General features: G+C 41.4%; 1 protein-coding gene across 1 annotated transcript in view; it reads right to left on the bottom strand.

Annotated features, from left to right (window-relative positions):
- The window catches only part of LOC115475753 (A disintegrin and metalloproteinase with thrombospondin motifs 2-like), a 294,408-nt gene that overhangs the window by 69,018 nt on the left and 204,520 nt on the right, over positions 1-20,870 (bottom strand). The window contains 5 exon segments of the mRNA XM_030211718.1: positions 70-183; positions 8,256-8,388; positions 11,522-11,665; positions 13,757-13,862; positions 18,993-19,149. Of these exon segments, the coding sequence (XP_030067578.1) occupies positions 70-183; positions 8,256-8,388; positions 11,522-11,665; positions 13,757-13,862; positions 18,993-19,149 (654 nt within the window).

Here is a 20,870-nt window from a genome sequence, read left to right as displayed (position 1 = left end):
CAAAGGTCCCATTCCAGGAGGATTAATATTACCTTCAGAGATATGCAGAATATTCAGGTCTGGACTCACCTTTCCATGAGCGCACATTGTCCCATCAAGAGGAGGTCCCTTCTTTGTTTTGCAGAAATATGGATTATCTGGATGACTGCACCACAGTTGTTTACATGGGTCAAATGTACGAAACTGGAAAATAAGACAATAGTCAGCAGAGATTGTTGGTTGAAACTGATGCTAAACCAATTAGAAAAATATCAGTCAGTGGCTGCTGCAAATGATTTGCAGAAAATATCTTGCAGTGTTTGGATGATAGTAAGAATCATTCTGTCTTCTACCAGTACAGGAGGATATTATGTACATCATAAATAGCCATCACATCATCTATTAACTTCTCTCCCCTCTCCCTCCTATCTGCTCTGCCTTTGAGTAGTTCTGATTGTTTTATTTCAGTATGACCTTTGCCTTACTACTTTTCTGTTCAATTGTTAACATGGAAGTGTTGATTGTCTTTTTTCCACATCAATGCATGTTCTCTTTATAATTGTTGCCTTTTTGCAATCTATTATAAGATCAATGATATTTCATGAAACAAAAAGAGAATTGAGGAAAGACCAGAATTCCTCTTTCACAATGCTAATTTCTTCTATAACAAGGCACACTGAGTTACCAGCCTGTTTAGGGAATGGAATAACATGCACTAAAATCTGTAAGGATGCGAGTACTAGCATCGTTGTGAACTTTAATTGCACAGGGATCTATTATGTCCTGGGTTACAGAACATCACATACTGCCCGATGAATATAGGGGGACATTTACAAAGTGTCAGTAAGCCCAACATGGGCAAACTAAACAATAAATCGGGACTACCACCGGCTTAATGTGGCTACTGGTGGTAGTTTTGCCCCGACCATGTGCCATTTCTGGTGGAAACGATCATCTTATTTTCTTTTCCATGTTTTATTTTGTTTGATTTCTATTGATAACCTTAAGAGTGGACTAACACGGCTACCACACTCCTCTACTTATGGTGGAAAAAGAAACCCCCCAGAAATGGCTTGCACAGCAGTAACCCCGATGGTAATCGGGCATCACCATGTGCTGTCTGGTTACCGCAGGAGCCCTTATTGCCACCTCAATGGATGGCGGTAAGGGCTCCCTGCCACATGGCCATGTGGTGGGAATGTTTGTCTGGGGGCTTTTTACCTGCTGCGGTCAAAAAGGGCCCTGGTGTGCTGGAAAAATGGCTTCCCGCTGCTAACGCAGGGTCCTTTTTCCTGCAGCTTGGTAAAAGGACCCCATTATGCCCTACATCTACAGTGCTGCATCATGACAATGCATTTTATACCCTGGCACAAATTTATTACACGGGCATATGGAACGGAGGAGAATCTATATTCATATTCAGGATTACATTCCTTCAGCTTCAGGATAAGTTCATTTGAGCTAGAGAAGCAGCTTCTGGACTCTGTCCCAGATATTTATTATCTGGGTCAAGCCATCTGCTGGAACATAAAGTAGATCACAATGTCAGGACAGCAAATATGCAAACGTTACAAGATGCTACAGAACCTGAAACTGTCAGAACTACAGACTATGCAGCTTTAAGAAGCTCCTACTGCTGGGAAGAACTGTAGAGAACAAGGAAGAAGAATGAATATAAATCTGGATTTATGTGCTGTCTTATATCCAAGCAAGATCAAAATCTGCTTAATTCTCTAGTGTGAGTAAGGGATAAGGTAAGTTTTCATCAGGGACTTTTACATTATTACTATATACATTTTAATGTTTATTTTTAATTTAAATTGTTTTATGTTTATATCCCACCTTTCCAGTAAAACATAATACCCAAAGTATTTAAAAGCCAGAATAATCAATTACATTGTAGATAGAAGCAAACATTAAAATAAAAGAATCAATCAGTAAATGAGGATATCCACAGTAACACTTATTTTAAAATCCACAAGGATACAAATTACAGCAAATCCCAAACTGACTCCAATTACCCATGGAAACACCTGCCCTCTTTGTCACCTTAAAAGCCATGAACTGCTCCTTCACATTCACAAAGGGGCTCCCAAACCGTTTTCTTGATGTAAACTGCATTGCGTCTCCTTCTGGGGTTAAAGGCGATGCATGTACATTAGAACAGAATAGGACAGGATAAATGACCTTTGCAGCACATTTGTGGAAACTGGTCAGCACGTGACAGATAGGCAACAATTTTATTATTCTAATTCAGGTAGGTAAAGTGGGGCATAACATGGATGTACAGTGGGAGCCTAATCTGTAACAGAATCTGGGCATCCAGGTTCCATTATAGAACATGACCTAATCTGGTACTGGCATTAACATTTACACACCCAGAGTTATACCAGTCATAGACCTGGCAGAAGTGTGAGCGTCTTAATGCAGGAAGGATACAATGTAGTTTAAAGTATTCTGTGGGTTACATGTGTAACTGGGAGCCCTGCTCATGCTGTGCTCCTGTGTACTCCAGGGACATAGCCAGCCCTCTGATTCGGTGGGAAGGGGGGCAGAGGTAGACTGGTGGGGAGAGGCAACTTATTCCCTCCCCTCCCCCCCCCTTGGCTCATCAAAAATAATACTTTTCCTGGTGGGGATGCCACAAACCTCGTCCTCGCACTGCTGCAGTACACAAGAAGTTGGCAGTGTGTCTCCAGTGCAAGGACTGGTGACTTCTTCTGTACTGCAGCATAAAGAGGAGGGAAGCAGCTGAGCAATGAATTTCTTGGGCTGCTGGGGCTTTGGCGTCCCCGCCAGCCATTTAATGGGAGTTGCACATTTGGAGGGAGCCTAAGCCCAAAGTGGGAGGGGGGGCTAGGAACCCAAGTGCCTATGCCACAGGTGAACTCCCCCCTCCCCGCTCCCACAAGTACATACTTTGTACGTTATGTATAATTATGGTACAGCTAGGAGCCCCCCCACCGGAAGGGTGGGAAGTCAAATCTTGGAGCTCAAGCTGTTAGAAACTCTGGCCAAGTCAAAAATCTGATGGCTAGCATGGCTAGCAGCTTGCTGGAAAAGCATGGCCTAGCTTATAGCCCAGACTGAGGCCAGATGACCTAAATTGGAAAAGTTAGGTCAAGAAATCAAAATGGAACCTCTCAGTCACAAAATGGATTCTCTTCTGAGTTAGAAAAAACTTGTTTATCTGAAGATAATGCCAGGTGCAAAGAAAATAGGGAAATAACTGTCCAAGAGGGGAGGGAGTCTTTCCTGTGAGCATCCTTGTGGTCAAGCAAGTTTTGGGTAAACAACCCTTAACATTGAAGTAAATGTGATTCCATTAGTTTGAATAGGGCCAGGAGTGTATAAAAGGCAGGGAGATTTTGGGTGTGAAAGAAGATCTTTTGATGTGCTAGACTGAGATGCTGTCCGTCCGATCACCCCATTTGCTTGTTTACCTGATCCTGCTGTATTATTGTGGTGAGTTATAATAAAGCTGATTATTCTTGTAACTTCTTCTCTCACTCTTTCCTATAAAATATCTAGAGGCTTAATTAAACTTTTGGGGTAAAAATGGTTAGTAAGAGAAAACCTAAGCACACATGTATTGGTAGGAAGTCAGATAAGCGCAAGCATATTACAGATGACAGCCTTCTAGGAAACCTCTCTGGTGGGTGGCTAGTTTGCCAACCTACTAGAGGGCGTCTTCATGGGTCTATCTAACCCTAATTAAAAACAGTTACTTGAGTATTTGCAGAATGGCACTTAGCTATTCTGCTGGCACTTTCATGGTTAAGTGCTCATTTACACACACATACTAGTATTCTGGCCATGTAAATGTGGCCACCCTTAAAGTGACTCTGCTAAGGTCACAAAGCAAGCCACTGGCAGACAGAAGATTCAGCTCACATCCCAAGATATTTACTGACTCACAGTCCAATGCTCTGACCAGCAGCTCATGTCCCTCCTAAGGATGCATTTTGTAGGTTACTCAAGTAGCAATGGGGAGGGGTCCTCATACTTGGTTATATAAAACAGAACTGCAGCAGGCCTGATATTCAAAGGATTTATGCTCCTAACTTTGACAGTCACACTCCTAAACTGGCCTCTTTCAAAATTTAGTAGTTAGGCTCCTAAGTGTGGCTGAAAATAAGGCACAAATATAGCAGCCTAAATTTAGGAGCTCAGCTTTTTTGAATACCAGCATAGTATTTTCATTATGTCAAATTAAAAAAAAAAGAATTGTAAAGAAATCAGGTAATCAATTTTTTTTAATCTTTGATTTCAAAATTAGAAACAAAAAAATACAACATACAATAGAAGATAGCTCACATCACAAGCACAAAACACTCAACACACACATTTAAACTGTTCCATGCACTGATGGTCCCATGCATCTTATATCAAATGTAATATAATCCTTTGCTTGTAACTGTTAAATATGTATTGTGTGAAGGTCGTATAGTAAAGTAAGTAATGAATATCTTAAAGATAACAGTAAAAAAATACAAAAGTAGACGTACACATAGTTTAGGGACATGAGCGTGTGTTGACCTTTTAGAAAATGCCTTTTTATTAAACAATATGGTATATCAGGGGTACTCAAACCTACCCTATGGGTCCACAAGCCAGATGGATTTTCAAAATATCCCTAATGAATATGTATGAGAGTGATTTGCATATAACAGAAGTGACGGACAAGCAAATCTCTCATGCATATTCATTAATTCCCTTCAAAAGTAACTACACATATGCTTTTCTACAAAATTTTATTAAATTTTTCAATCAGCTTTTAACAAATCCAATATATATTAACTATAGTTTCCCCTTGCCCATAATACCTCAGTCATATGCAATCAAACCCTCTCATACTCACTCATCCTATCTCCTAATTAAAATACAATTTCACTCTTTCCCCTAAAGAGATGAACTCGGTGCATTTACCTATTACTTTTACTAAATCTCGGAGAGCTTTAACACAGCTGCCATCTTCTTCAGTTCTCATATATATCTTATATTAATGTTCTTTTCGCCAGAAACTAAAGCATATTGCACTGGCGATACCCAAAAATTCACTGAGTTCCAATAATAGCAAACTGATTCAAACACCAAATGGTTATTACCACATAATCCTTATCATAGTCCACTGTTCTTTCTTCTGCAGTATGTATAAACTCTTCAAACTCCAGTTCTTTGGTTGTTTGGCTTTACACCGCTCCTTGCATATAACCCTGTTGAGTTTGATGCCAGTTTCTATTACGGGATAAACTCAACAAGGTATATGCGAGGAGCGGTGCAGAAGAGAAAGAACGGTGGACTGTTTTTGTAGAAAAGCATATGTGTAGTTACTTTTGAAGGAAATTGTTAATATTAGTAACTAGATTAAAAAAGATTGTACTCATTATAGAGGGTAGATGCATATTCATTAGGGATAACCTGAAAACCCAACTGGCCTGTGGACCTCTTTGAGTACCCCTGTCATAAATATCATAGGTTCGTAACCTTATCTTGGTGAAATATGTATTTTATAAGACAGTCACAATGAATATAAAGGCAATTCTATAAGATGGTGTCTAGTTTATAGAATAGTATTGGTTATGCGCATGACTGGTGCCAGTAATTGGCCGTTAATTGCATACATGCTAGGCGCTATTCAATAGCATTCAACTGCCAGGGAGGCATACCTGTGGGTAGAGTACAGGTGTGTCATGGGCATGTTGCCATGTGATGTGTACAATTTATAGAATACTATCATTTGTGTGCATTGCAAAGCACAAGGTGCACCCCCTTAGGCCAACCATTGACCTGTTATAACTAGGTGCTTGTGTGGCTTTCCACTAATATTCTATAAGTACTTAGACATGGCTCCTAGCAACATTAACGTGAGACTACCACTAGAGGCACCATTTTGGAAGAAGGCACTAGTAGGGCAGATGCTACTCCTGTTCTAGGACCCACTGGTCCACCAGGTACAGGGCCAGTAGGCCCCCGATGATGGAGAGGGGGGTCCTTTGGGGACAAGGAACTGTGATTGAGGGGAGGGGAGAGGTTGTGATGGGGGGGTGGGGAGTGTGAATAGAGAGGGTGGAGGTTATGATTGGGGTGAGTGGATGGCATCACGGCCCTTTTAGGCTCCAGCCTGGGAGCATTGGACTGCAGCTTTGAGGCCCGATAATCCTGTACTGCTGGAATAATGCTGCATGTGAGGGGTTCACAAGCAGAGTAATTCACCACAGGAGTCAGCAACCTACAGTACTATGATACCGCAGATTGGTGACTCCTTTGGTAAATCAAGGGGCAGTAAAAGCCCACCTTTTACTGCACCTTGATAACGTCCCTCAAAATGTGTTATTTTATTAACTCATAAGCCCCATTTTATCTGTCACTTCAATCCATAGCATAATACAAAGCTTTACAAATTTAGTGGACACAAAGTTGACAAAACATGTATTAACTTATGAATTAATGTGTTTATTAACAGCCATTAACTGCATGTTAATTGTATGTTAATTCTAACATGCGTTACAAATTTAAAATAGATGTGTAAAAGGAACTCAAAATATGTAAAAAAAACCCAAAAACTGGAATAAAAATATTTTCCCTGTGCACATCCCTGAACATCATTAATAATGTGGCTATAGGAGGCCAATCCCACAAGCCTCTACTCTTTGCTGTCGTCTCCCAACACCCATGTTCGTCTCTTTCCTTATCCTTAATACAGCACCATAAATATTAGGGGGTAAAGGTATAAAGATCAGTAGCAGATCATGTGAAAGGTAACTTTATAATCTAGGAGCCCTCATTTATGTGCCCCTTGAGCACTTAAATATCTAGAAGACTAGTACTCATGAGACAAAGTGTATACTTAAAGTGCCAGCAGGGCGCCTAAGCGCTATTCAGTAACAGTACATCTAGCTTACATAGCATGCAAATGCAAGGGGCATTAACATGGTCAGAGCTAGGCCCAGCCCTGTCACATTTACTATAGGCACCTGCACTTATGGCAACTCTATGGCTGCTATAACTGTGGGAGTGTAAATATTAGGTGTGCCAATCAGTGGCATAGCCAGACACCCAGTTTTGTTTGAGCCTGGGCCCAAGGTGGGTGGGCAGAAGAGCCCCACCCCCACCCCATAGGCAATTCGGTCTCTTCTCCCACCCGCCTGCTTGCCATATGATTTCTCAACACCCTCCCTCCCCCCCCACACATGCCTTTTAAATAGCAGATTTTCACCAGCAGCAATCAGCGATGGCTCTACACTGCCTGCACTGGACCCACAGCCTTTCCTCCGACACAACTTCCTTTTTCTGTATACGGTGGGAGAACATCAGAGGGAAGGCTGTGGGGCCGGTGTATATCAGTTGCTGCTAGTGAAGATCTGCTATTTAAAAGCTATGTGGGAGGGAGTGATGTTGGGAGTTTTCGGCTGGCGAGGCTTGGGGATCCCCACCAGCCACATCATAGGTGTGCTGCTACTGGCTGAGCCTGAAGCCAAAGTGGGTACCCGTGGTTATGCTACGGGTGCTAATAAATATGTTAGTATTCTATAACAAAACCTGAGAACTCAGGTGCCAATATTGAACAGAGATCCCATTGTGCCTTTTCGGGGTGCCTAAATGAAGGTGCCCAGTTGTAGAACTGTTTGCATACTACTGTACAAAGTCGTTCTAACTGGAAACAATTGGCAGTGCTGATCTGTCTTCCTACAGAGATTATGAATTTCTGCACTAGGAAACCTCGAGCTACTTCCTACCCAGTAAATGGACTTTTGCACTGGTGTCAAAAATTTGTATGAAGCCTAATTTTGTGTTTCGTGTATACTGAACGGATCCTGGATTGATAAAGCAGAGAAGAAACAGCGAAAAGTTCTCTTCTCCCCAATCACACAGAATCTTTTACATTAAACATCAATAAATTCCTGCAATTGAAATGGAAGTGTTGACACAAGCTGTTTGCAGCCAATTACACCTTATTAAAAACAAAAACATAGATCACTAACATGCATGACAGACCAAAAGAAAACCATATGCTCACCTCCGCAGACACTATTGTTACTAGTTCAACTTTCCAAAGCTGCTTGATGATAAAAAGATTTATAAAGATTTTCTTGTTGCCATGAAAAGAGTCAGGATTATCACACGGTTATTTAGAATTATAGCACATGGACAGACTGCAGCACCCCTTCCTCTAAAGCTGTCAAGACAGAGAGCATGAAAGCCCCCACGCCATTCAGAAAAGCATGCACTTGCACAAGACTTTCACAGAACACGTGACAGAGCGATCTACTCACTGCGGTGCACATCATGTAGCCCAAACCAAAGTCAAAGCGGCATTGCTCATTCATGGAATAATGGAGCCCGGGGAGCTGAGGAAGGGAGGGCCAACTGTGTTCAAACGGATCATCGCGCAGGCAGTCATAGGAGCTGCAAGAAGGTTAAGAGACAGCAGTTTAAGACTTTCAAACCACTTACAACTAGATGGACTTACTCTCAAGTGGGCTGACCCATTTTTTACATTCATTGAGATATCAAATGCTTTCTTAACTTTCCAAAACAGCTTGGGTGATGGCTTACATTAGGTTAACATATATAAATAAGTACATAAGTATTGCCATACTGGAACAGACCAAAGGTCCATCAAGCCCAGTATCTTGTTTCCAACAGTGGCCAATCCAGGTCACAAATACCTGGCAAGATCCCAAAAAAGCTCAACACATTTTATGATGCTTATCCCAGAAATAAGCTGTGGATTTTCCCAAGTAAATTTAATAATGGTCTATGGACTTTTTCTTTTGGAAGCCGCCCAGACCCTTTTTAAACCCCGCTAAGCTAACAGCCTTTAACACATTCTCTGGCAACAAATTTCAGAGTTTAATTACACGTTGAGTGAAGAAAACTTTTCTCCGATTCATATTAAATTTACTACTTTGTAGCTTCATTGCATGCCCCCTAGTCCTAGTATTTTTGGAAAGAATAAACAAACGATTCACGTCTACCCGTTCCACTCCCCTCATTATTTTATAGATCTCTAGCATATCTCCCCTCAGCCATCTCTTCTCCAAGCTGAAGAGCCCTAGACGCTTCAGCCTTTCCTCATAAGGAAGTCGTCCCATCCCCTTTATCATTTTTGTCACCCTTCTCTGTACCTTAATATATATATATAAATAACACAGTGTTTGTGTTTGAATTAGATGAATGATTAGCAGACATGAGGCTAAATTGAGGGTTAGCTCACTTGTCCAGAAGACCATCCAGTTCATTTCCAACACTGAAAACAGTAATGGCCTAAAACAATAGCCTGTCTGCTAGTCTGATGGATTCTTAGTCTAGCTGCACACATCAGCCTGAATATTTCTCTGCATATAATTTTTCCCTAGTTTTCTTTGAACTGCAACCTCTGCTTTGCCCTCTCCTAGGTTGTATTATAATTATCTAGACAATACTGGAAATGGCTTAATTAGTTCTGCATTTAATAGATTCTGCCAATCCTGGGGTCTTTGAAGGCACATCTCAGAGGGAGAAGCCAGCATGCTTGATCAATCCAAGCATTTAGCAGAAGTTTACCATGAGTTCCTACGCCATCTGCTAAGCAAAACAAGTTCACACACAGTCAACAGCTACAGGTTTACAACAAATCTCTGACTTTTGGGCTGTTGTTCACAATAATGTAAATCACAGGATGTGGGGAGAAAGGTGCTACATTAGAGCTTCACAAATTCAAGTGGCTCATTTTGTCCAGGGATTTATCTAATCTCCATTTGGAAGGTGATTGACATGACAAACATGTCATTTTTCTTTAAGAATGAGATTATATTTTGATTTCTAAAACCATGGATGGGAAGGCTTCCATCTTTGGAGCAGTATATTTTTCAACTCTCAAATATTAAGAACCATACACAGATATACACACATACACAAATACAATAAGCAATGATGTCACAATCATAGAAAATTGGCCCAATACTTAAATAATTTCAGTGCTTTTTATTCTTTGCAACTGGAAAGAAATATACATAAAAGGCTGAAAATGTCTGGACCTTTGTCCATCTGTCCGAGGGCAAAATAACTCTCTGAAAGCTTAGTGGAATAGGACCACATTTTGTGGGTGGGGGGAGGGGGGGAAACAAACCAAGGAACAGATACAACAAATGTGAAAATGGACCAAATCTAACCAAAGGTTAAAAAAAAAACCCAAAATTTTCAGAAAATGGTCCGATGCATTTGTATGGAAGAACAGCTTCCAGCACCTTGGATCATAAAAACATTTGATACACTGAAATATGACTGTTAGGGAATTGCTTCTTTCAAACTGCCCCTCACTGTTCCTATCCTCTCCACACAGATGCCTTTCCCTCCCCCTCCCCCTCCCAGACACACACAAATAGGTTGGAAATTATTTCATGGGGCACACTCTGCATGCTTTCCCGACCATGCACCCCTCCTCCTGCTGCTGCTGCTGCCACTTCCCTACCCCTACTGGGCTGATTATTAACAATTCTGACGTGTATTTCATTTTCTTTGTGTAAATTATACTGTGAAACCTAGTGAATAAACTCAGGGCCCTTTTTACAAAGGCACACTAGTGTTTTTAGTGCATGCTAAAAATTAGTGTGTGCTAAACACTAAGATGCCCATTATATTCCTATGGGCATCTTAGCGTATAGCACACATGAATTTCTAACGCGCACTAAAAACGCTAGTGTGCCTTTGCAAAAGACCCCCTTCATGTACAGTGAAACAGAGTGACTTAACTATGTACTTTGCTTCTAATTGCTATACATACTTCCACCTAGTGGTGATGAAGCATGGCACTAGCACTACCTGTTGGCTTAGAACAATGGCACCCTATGGTTTCAATGTAAAATGCACCTGTCGATAGTCACATTTAGTGATTAGATTATCACACTTTGTTTCATTTTATTGTCGTTTCCAAACCAACAGAATGTTTGGGAACTTCTCCATTCAAACCTCTCCTCTAGGTCAGACACACAGACAACAAGCATAGAGGCAACAGAGATGCAAACAAACTTGCGTGCTTATATACACACAGAGGTTGGAAAGAATTCCATGAGCCATGCTCTACATGCTTTTCCCAATTGTTTAATACATGACCAAAAGTATTAAAATTTCTTAAGCATCTCAACCCATCTCATCTGAAAACTTTCTTCATTGCTCTTTCTAGCCCTGTCAGCTTCATATCACTATCTAACAGGGAATGCCTGAACTCTTCATTTCACTTCCAACAAAATAATTTTCTCATTTTAGCCCTTTTCCCGCAGAGGCTGTTTTGTAGATGTCAGCTCTGTGGGTGCAATGGACATTCAAGGACCTCAATGTTTAGCAAACAGCTTCACTGTATCCACGGAGGGGCATTTTGTGTTGAGTTTAGCACCCCCAGATTATTTTGAATATTTGGCTCCTAGGAGTTGCTTTATCTCATAAGGACCTCAACAAGGACACCTTGCCATTTTGTTCTTTCAAACCACTAATTCCTACATATGTGGGGGCATTTTAAAAGGCTTTTCTGCTGGTAAAACAGCAATTCATTAATGCTCACTGTAGGTATCGGTTCAGCTCCTGTTGGCTGCAGCGGGACCAGTGGAAGCGATGAAATGCTGCCTGCACAAGAGGGGCCATGATACTTCCCATCCGGACCTCATCGCCACACCTGTTGCCTTGGCCATCATGCTCCATTCCTAAGCTAAAGCAAGAAGTGAGAGAAGAACATTGAGGGTCAAATGTACACATATTTCCCTAATAAGAGCAGGAGAGAAAGTTAAGTCTGCAGCACAGATTTTAAATTTTTATCATATGGATTATTTTTTTATACTTTTTAAAAATTGTATATTCATACCCTCTCTTTTCAGTAAAATATGCTCAAAGCAGTTAACATCAAGTAAGATCAACAATTACACTGCAGGTAAACGCAAGCATAACAATAAAATCATCTAAAAGAATCAATCAATAAACAAGGATATCCATAACTTAACACTTATTTTAACATCTTGTTTTGGGGGGTAATAACCAAAAATGCTTTACCAACAGAGTTTGCAACAATAAAGTGTCAATCTGACCAGCCAAACCATCTGGAGAAATAGACTAGTGATCTTGATCTAACCAACTGTGGGGCCCTTTTACTAAGCCGTGGTGAAAAGTGCGCTAGTTCTAATGCGTTAAATTAGCATGCGATGGGGCATTTTTTTTACTGCGGCAGGAAAAGGGTCTTTTTTTAAATGGGGCAGTAAATGGCTGTGCGCTAATATTAAAATTAGTGCATGGCTATTTACTGCCCGAGCCCTTGCTGCCACCTATTTAGAAGGTGGTAAGAGCCAACAACACGGGGGCTGGAGGTCTGGCAGACCTCCATTCCCCCCAACCCCCCTGAATTGTGCTTGCGTCACAGAAGTGGTAGATAGTTGTGTGCAGGCAGGGAGGATTTATTATCTGTGTGGGTAGATGGTTGTGTCTGTAGTAGGTATAGGTATTTATACTCTATATTTACTCACACCCCGTTCTACAAATGTTGGAAAGCATTCTCAAATCCATGCCTCTACATACTTTCCCTACTTGTCATGTTTATGTTTGTTACTTTTATTGAGTGCTTGCTATACTATACTAGACTGGTAGATCAAAGCAGTTTATAGACTAATAACGCTATTAAAGGAATGCCAAACTTTACAAATAGGAAAGAAAGCCCTCATCCATGGAGTCAAACCACAAGAGGCAAGAATGCACCAAAGGTGAAAAGGGAACATGATTAAGTCTGCAGAAACTTGGTCTAAATAAGGCATGGCACACCAAAAAAATCTTCTATTGAACGTACAAAACCACTGACACGACATGGGTCTATGAGCTGGTTCAAACTGGAATTAGTACTTTTGCCAAACCAATTAAACTTCATTTAACATTGTGTCATTTGGGACATATCTCAGAGTGATAATTAAAACCATAATCATTTCAATTCTGATATTACCATACCCCTGATGCAGGCAACTGCTGAAACATGATCAGGCTGAGTCACTGGTTGATATGTTCAATAAACGATTGCTTGGTATACAGGTTTGTGCATTTTATTAGAACAGGTTTCTCCAGACCCAATTCTGCTCACTTTCCACCTTTGATGTTTTAATGGAGTACGGTAATACTGGGAACTTTGCCTATGCTACTGTGGCATGAAGGGCCTACAGCAATGGTTCCTCTGGGCACACCCAGCCAGTCATGTTTTCAGGATATCCAGAATGAATATGCATGAGATAGATTTGCATACTATGGAGGCAGTGTATGGAAATCTCTCTCATGTATATGCATTGTGGATGTCCTGAAAACCTGGGTGTGCCCTCAGGACTGGGTCAAGAAGCATGGGCCTACAGGGGTATCATTACATTTTCATTTATAATGTATTCCCAGCAGTTACACCAGGTCTGTTCTTCCTAATACACCACTGTTAACATTGCTCTGAAGAAATTTATTAAAAGTATAAGAAAGGACAGAAGTTCTTTCAAAAATCACAATGATCTCTAGCAAAATGATCACAGCCTCATTTATAGCAACACATTTAGCAAAAAAAGGACAATCTCTTGCCCTTCCACTGTGTTACTTTATAACAGTGAAGGTTTTTAGATTGTAAGCTCCTTGAGCAGGGACTGTCCTTCCATGTTAAATTGTACAGCGCTGCGTAACCCTAGTAGCGCTTTAGAAATGTTAAGTAGTAGTAGTAGTAGTAGATTTCTTTTAGCAGCATGATATTAATATGGAAGACATATGGAAGTAAGGAGTCTGACAATGTACTTACACGTGTCCAGTTTCATGGGCCACCACAAATGCAGAAGAAAATCCATCTTCATGGTTCAGGGTACAGCTTCGCACGGGATGGCACATTCCAGTAACTGGAGCATAGCCTAGAGTAGAGAATTTAAGCCTTGATAGGTTTCTCTAAATGTTATTTCCATAGTGCGCCAGGGAAAGGACTCCATATTTAAAGGAAAACAAGATTATACTACTGATTTATAATAACAGGATTCACTCTACTTGATCAACTATCCCCTAAGTCTGAATCAGGAATCCTAAAACGTAGCTGGCAAAATTGGATGATCTTACACATTTCCAGCTGCATTAAAGATAATACTGACCAAATATATAGAAAAGGATAAATAATGATGGTGACATGAAGTATCTGAAATTTCTGTGCACTAACAGCAAATTTCAACAAGAACTATTTTGACCAGTGCTGTCAACAATTATGTAATCAACTGCGTGCAAAAAAAAAAACAAAAAAAACAAAGCAAAACTATTTTGACCAGTGCTTCTTGAACTGTCCCCAAAAGGGGTGTCACAAAATCTGCATTTGGGGTTGCAGGGAAAATATAGCCGATGCCGGGAGCCTAGGCTTGAGGTGAGGGTTGCAGCAGCCTCACATGAAGGCCCAGAGCAGCAGCAATGAGGCTGAGGCTGCATTTGCAAGCTTGTCACCACCATTAAAATGGGATCATTGCCACATAAAGTTTAGAAAGCACTCATTTTTAACACTCTGGGAATGGAAACTGAACACCAGTAAGAAGCATATAGACCACGGTTGCTTGAATTTGAAGTGAACGTGTGAAATGAAGGGACTTCTTTTCATCATAGCAATATCACAGAACTCAAAAATGTTCTTACAAACAGGGTGGGTATGAAAGATATTCTTTTCATTGTAATCACACCATAGCATATCACAGAGCTGCTGAGATAAAAAGCACCAGAGCTTAGAAACTTTAAATGTATTTACTGTAAGTTCATCACTCCACAGCTCAAAATATTTTATAATATGCAAATGTTTGGGACAAGATATACCCTATTGGAAGGGTGACTTTCAAAGATGTAGTCTGTATATAGGAATTAATATAAATAAACAGTATCGTGGGCTTTCAGTGTTGCTATGACAGCTGTACACAGAGCTGTAAATAAATGCTTGATAAATTAGTTCAGGAACAATAGAGGCTTGAGGCATTTGTCCTCACATACTGTATACGTACAAGAATTTTAATACCATCTTCCCTTTCTATGCGGAAAAGAGATAAGCATCTTTTCAGCTGCAGAACAGTCCTTCCAAGCAAGAACAGTGCCTTCTACACTCTTTGTAAAACACTGAACTGTGCAGTACTTTTGGTTCCTATGGGATTTGTGCATGAAGCCCATCACAGATGTACCAGGGACACAAGTTCATATCTAAACTCAAACAAGTATTCCAAGCCTTTCAAAACAAGACTTAAGATTGGGCCTGGGCGACAGAATTGGAGCATCTGAAGGTAGACTCTTCCAGGACTCACCATTATGCCAGATGTTTGTACAGCCTGACACATTTTTCATGATGTGAGTCAACTAAGATGAGTGCTTTTCAAATTCAAACATTGTGCTTTCAGAATAGGGACTCTAACCAGCTTTGAAAAAGAAAACAAGATGTGTTTTAACACAAACACCAGCTATATTTAATCTGGTGTTTGCTTTACCAGATAACCAACTGACCTCTTTTCATATTTGCCACACCATGCATATGTTAAGGCCAGATGTGCTAGAGAAGCAGGTCCTAAACTTTTGAAATTGAGATAGGTTTTAGAATTCAGATGCTGCCTTTTCCAGCTGTAGCTCAAGGCAAGTTACATTCAAGTACATGTCATATTTTCTCGTCCCCGGAGGACTCAGTATTCAGCTACTGTAGTTAGCATTTTTTTTAAACACTGGATGAAGCAATCAAAAAATATCTAGACGTTCAGCACCACTATCCAGACAGTGACCAATGCTGAATTTTCAGGTAAAGCAGTCAGCACCAAAACTTATTTGGATAGTGGCAATATTCAGTCTGTAATTTGAATAACTTAGGACAACTTTCTATCTTTCAGAAGGAATTCTGAGAAAAGAAGAAGTCTCATTGGGTAAAAGGACATTACTTTACTCAGTGAACTTGGTAACTTAAAGCTTGGGATAGAAGAGAATTTGTAGAATTACTGATAAAAATCTGTACTAAGGCATATTCGTAAGGCAGGGAAGATGCCGGTGATGGCAGGGCATTATCTTGCAGTCCAGTATACTGTGGTAAGACTATTCTTGTTGTGGGTGTGCTCTTTCCTGTTATATATTGGTGTTCTTTCTTTCTATTACTGGTTTTATTTATACTTTACATCGCTTTGAAAACATTACACAAAGCAAACATAAGTTAACAGCTTGTTTAAATAGTCTAACAATTGGTTTCAGAAAATACAAAAGTATATATTAGATACTTATCAGGTCAACATCATTTTGCCTTAGGTTAGACTTAATTACTAGAATCCTAGAGTAGTAAAAAGCAGGAATTAGATAGCTTATGGGATGCAAATTTTATGTGCACTAGTAAAGACAAAGCAAGAGAGAGGAACGTGACTGATGCATACACACAAGAGCTGCACTTACTTTGAAACTTCTCTGCGCAAGCGCCAGGCAAAACAGGAAGCACAAGAGCACAACAGTACCCTTCCCCTGTACCATGAAATATAAGCCCCCTCCCCAAATTGTTGCAGTTTAAATCCCCTAAAAGGGTAACACCAAAGCAGTGGCGTTCCTAGGGGGGCGGACACCCGGGGCGGCGCACCCCCGATGCAGCGCGGACCCCCCCCCCGGGTGCATGCAGGAAGTAACCTGTTCCGGGGCAGAGGGAGCTGCAGCGAACGAGAGAAGTTAGCGAACTCTCGCAGCAGGCGCGAGCGCCGCGGCACCCCCCAGCGGCGTGCACCCGGGGTGGACCACCCCCACCGCCCCCCCCTTGGTACGCCACTGCACCAAAGTGCAGGAAAACAGGCAACAATGTCCACCCTCACCCCCAGCTTTGATCTGACTCGCAGGGATTGTTTTTTTCTCACTATCCGAACAACAGGCTGCACAGGTTTCTATCGCCTTTAAAATAGAAACCAAAACCTAGCAATTTAAATTAAAAATGCAGAACAAAACCTCTCTTCAAAACCCGAATGCCATCCTCGACCTGGCAGAGTTTTCAGCAGCATGGCCAGCATTAGTTTCTACGTTGGATTCTGAGCATTGGGTGAATAAATAACCTCATCTGAATCAATTTCAATGCATTTAAGTACAATTTGTGCTGATCTTCTAAGCACACAGATAAGCATGTGCGCTGGAGGGATTTGTGCATGCTGAGAACATGCACGCAGTTCTGGCGCCAATCACTCCTAGCACCGGCATTAGGTTTTGAGCATCTGAGCCTTTTTGTCTAGTTTAGTCTCATCATAAACTTGGCTGTAGAGGATCAAGTTTCTGCAATAAGCAAGTTAAGTTTTTTAAATATACAATGGGCCCAATATTCAACAAAAGCAGAGCTCCTAAATTTGTGTCCCGTTTTCAGCTTAAGTTAGGAGCATAAAAATTATGTTCATTTGCCAAAATTTATGAGCCTAGAACGGAAAATCAGTGCTAAGCTTGTAACTTCTTTTCCCACCTAAATCCGCCCCTGTAATCACCCACTTTTTATTCTCCCAAGTTCAGTGAACTTTTGAGTAAAAATGTATGCACTGAGCCCTAGAACATTTTCAAAGAGGCCAATTTATGAGCACAACTCTCAAAGTTAGGAGCATAAATCCTATGAATATTGAGTCCGTTACATCCATTCTCTAAGTGGAAACTTCAACTGGGTAAATGAGATATCTTTCACAAAAACCTGAGGACCGATGAATGATAGTGAGAGATATGATGGGGGTGAATGGTCTTGAGATATAGACCTTTATGCTAGGAGTTTGGGCAGACTGGGTGGACCATACAGGTCTTTATCTGCTGTCATCTACTATGTTACTATCAGGCTTATTTTCAAAAGTGATCGCCGGCGATCTTCCGACATAAATCGGAAGATGGCCGGCGATCTCTCAAAAGCGGCGAAATTGGTATAATCGAAAGCGGCTTTTTTGACACCATCGCCGCTTTCCCGTCGCCGCACCAGAGAAAGTTCAAGGGGGGGGGGCGTGTCAGTGGTGTAGCAAAGGCAGGACATGGGCGGGCATGGGCGTGGTTACCAGATGGCCAGCTTTCGCGGATAATGGAAAAAATAAAAGCAGCGTTAAGCAGTATTTCGCCAGGTTTACTTGGTCCTTTTATTTTCACGACCAAGCCTCAAAAGGTGCCCCAACTCACCAGATGACCACCGGAGGGAATGGGGGATGACCCCCGTAGTCCCCCAGTGGTCACCAACCCACTCCCACACTAAAAAGATAAAAATAAAAACCTTTTTTTACCAGCCTGTATGCTAGCCTCAAATGTCATACCCAGCTTCCTGACAGCAGTATGCTAGTCCCTGGAGCAGTTTGTAATGGGTGCAGTGCACTTCAGGCAGGCAGACCCAGGTCCATCCCACCCCTACCTGTTACACTTCTGGTGCTAAATGTTGAGCCCTCCAACCCCCCCCAAAACCCACTGTACCCACATGTAGGTGCCCCCCTTCACCCATAAGGGCTATGGTAATGGTGTAGAGTTGTGGGGAGTGGGTTTGGGGGGGATTTGGGGGGCTCAGCACCCAAGGTAAGGGACACCCAGATACAATTCTTAGGTCCATAAGTAGAATCTCTAGGTTGGCAGTGCTTTTGCCATAGATGCTTCAAGGAGGAATTTCAACTGTTTTCCCCCCTCAAATGGAGAGAAGTGTATCCCAAGGTACATTTTCACAAGTTGAGTTTCTCATAAAAAACAAGCATACACTGTAAAGAAAGGTTAACTATATCAACATGAAAAATTCTGCTTTGCCTCTCCAGCATCCTAGATAGGCCTCATATTTCACTGCTTCATTTAAATATCGTACTACTTTCTCAACTATTTTAATATGCAAAGTGTTCCTTTATTATGATCCTCTGTTGGACATAATTAGGATGAAATTTATACGTTGCCTCCTGAACAATTTGCGAATTTTGCAGTGCACAGCACAATTCAGTTTTAATGGGACTTTACTTGCCTTTAAGAAAGGAGCCATAGCAAAAATGATTCAAGAATGTGTCAACATGAAGACTTATTCCGAAAACATACTGTACCTTGCATGCCTGATGGCCCAAACGCCTGCCGTGTGAGAAATATGGCATGGTCGTGATACTCAGCATGCCCGGGGTCAGGCTTCTGCTGCAAATAAGCCCAACGGCACACATTCTCCAAACTCTGCGATGGGTTCCCAACTTCAATTAAACTGGTAGACTGGATGTTAAAATAGGAAAAAGAAATAAAAATATAATGCATCTTTAAAACAAATCTTACTCACCTGTTTGTTCTTTTTCATGTACTCTGAGGTTACATCCTTGGCCATGCAACACCACTTCTGTAAACGGTGGAAGATAAGGACCTCATATTTGATTATTTATGGACAGTCAGTCTGTCAATGCCTAAGATTAGAAAGTCATTTCTCTTGTATTTCTAACACAGTGCTTCTTAGCAAAACAGTTAACTGCTAAGCTATTCCAAAACATAGCAACATGGTATTCCCTGGAAGTATCTGTGCCATTTATTTTAACAATGTGTAATGTACAAATGTCATGAATATTCATATATAGGTTTCCTTTAAATTATGGGCCTGCTTCTCAATAGTACCATATGTTGGCACTGTACAAACGTTTTAATGAAAATCAGTTGAAACAGGCTTAGGAAACCCACACAAACAGATTTGAAGTTCAGCAATTCCCCACTTTTTCCTTTTTGACTGTTGGAGCAGTATTGATCTCATTCCCCTTCTGGAGCGAATAATGCTATTTTGCATCATTGGGCACACTCTTTCCTGAGGTTGGCACATGTGCGTGCTAATTCGTACATGCACATACTATCAGGAAATACAGCACAGTATTTCCAAAAGAGTGGTCCTTGTTTCGAAATAGTGTGCACTTTGTTGTGTTTTTTTTCTGCTCATTTTTCATTTGATAACAGCATACAACGATGCGAGTATATCATTGACACGTCCAATGTCATTGCAAATGACAGCCCATCCCTACTAAACCGCATAAACTTCGTAAAATGTCTGGCTAACCGGGCGGTGTGGCGGTCCAATCCGGGTGCATGCTGCAAGGGGGTGCATGGAGCAGCCGTGTGGCTGTCGGATCTGCCGGTTCTCTGCTCCCTCTGATGTTACTTCCTGTTCCAGGGCAGGGAAACAGCGAAGCCAACAGCTGTACAACTGCTCCCTGCACCCCCAGGAGGAGGTGATACGCTGCGTGGGTGGGGGGTGCGCCAGGAGAGAGGTGCATCAGCAATCTGCCCCGGGTGGCAGCCGAGCTACATAAGTACATAAGTACATAAGTAGTGCCATACTGGGAAAGACCAAAGGTCCATCTAGCCCAGCATCCTGTCACCGACAGTGGCCAATCCAGGTCAAGGGCACCTGGCACGCTCCCCAAACGTAAAAACATTCCAGACAAGTTATACCTAAAAATGAGGAATTTTTCCAGTCCATTTAATAGCGGTCTATGGACTTGTCCTTTAGGAATCTATCTAACCCCTTTTTAAACTCCGTCAAGCTAACCGCCCGTACCACGTTCTCCGGCAATGAATTCCAGAGTCTAATTACACGTTGGGTGAAGAAAAATTTTCTCCGATTCGTTTTAAATTTACCACACTGTAGCTTCAACTCATGCCCTCTAGTCCTAGTATTTTTGGATAGCGTGAACAGTCGCTTCACATCCACCCGATCCATTCCACTCATTATTTTATACACTTCTATCATATCTCCCCTCAGCCGTCTCTTCTCCAAGCTGAAAAGCCCTAGCCTTCTCAGCCTCTCTTCATAGGAACACCACTGCCTCTGATCACAAAGGGATATGAGATAGGGAAAAAAATCACTGATTAAACCGATGCTTTATTTGGGCTGTTAGGAATATTTTCATTGCTTAGGGTCTTTAACAAAACCATTCAGATGTGTGCCCAGAATTAAA

Source organism: Microcaecilia unicolor, chromosome 8 (assembly GCF_901765095.1).
Source record: "Microcaecilia unicolor chromosome 8, aMicUni1.1, whole genome shotgun sequence".
NCBI lineage: Eukaryota > Metazoa > Chordata > Amphibia > Gymnophiona > Siphonopidae > Microcaecilia > Microcaecilia unicolor.
This window is presented reverse-complemented; position numbering and strand designations above follow the sequence as displayed.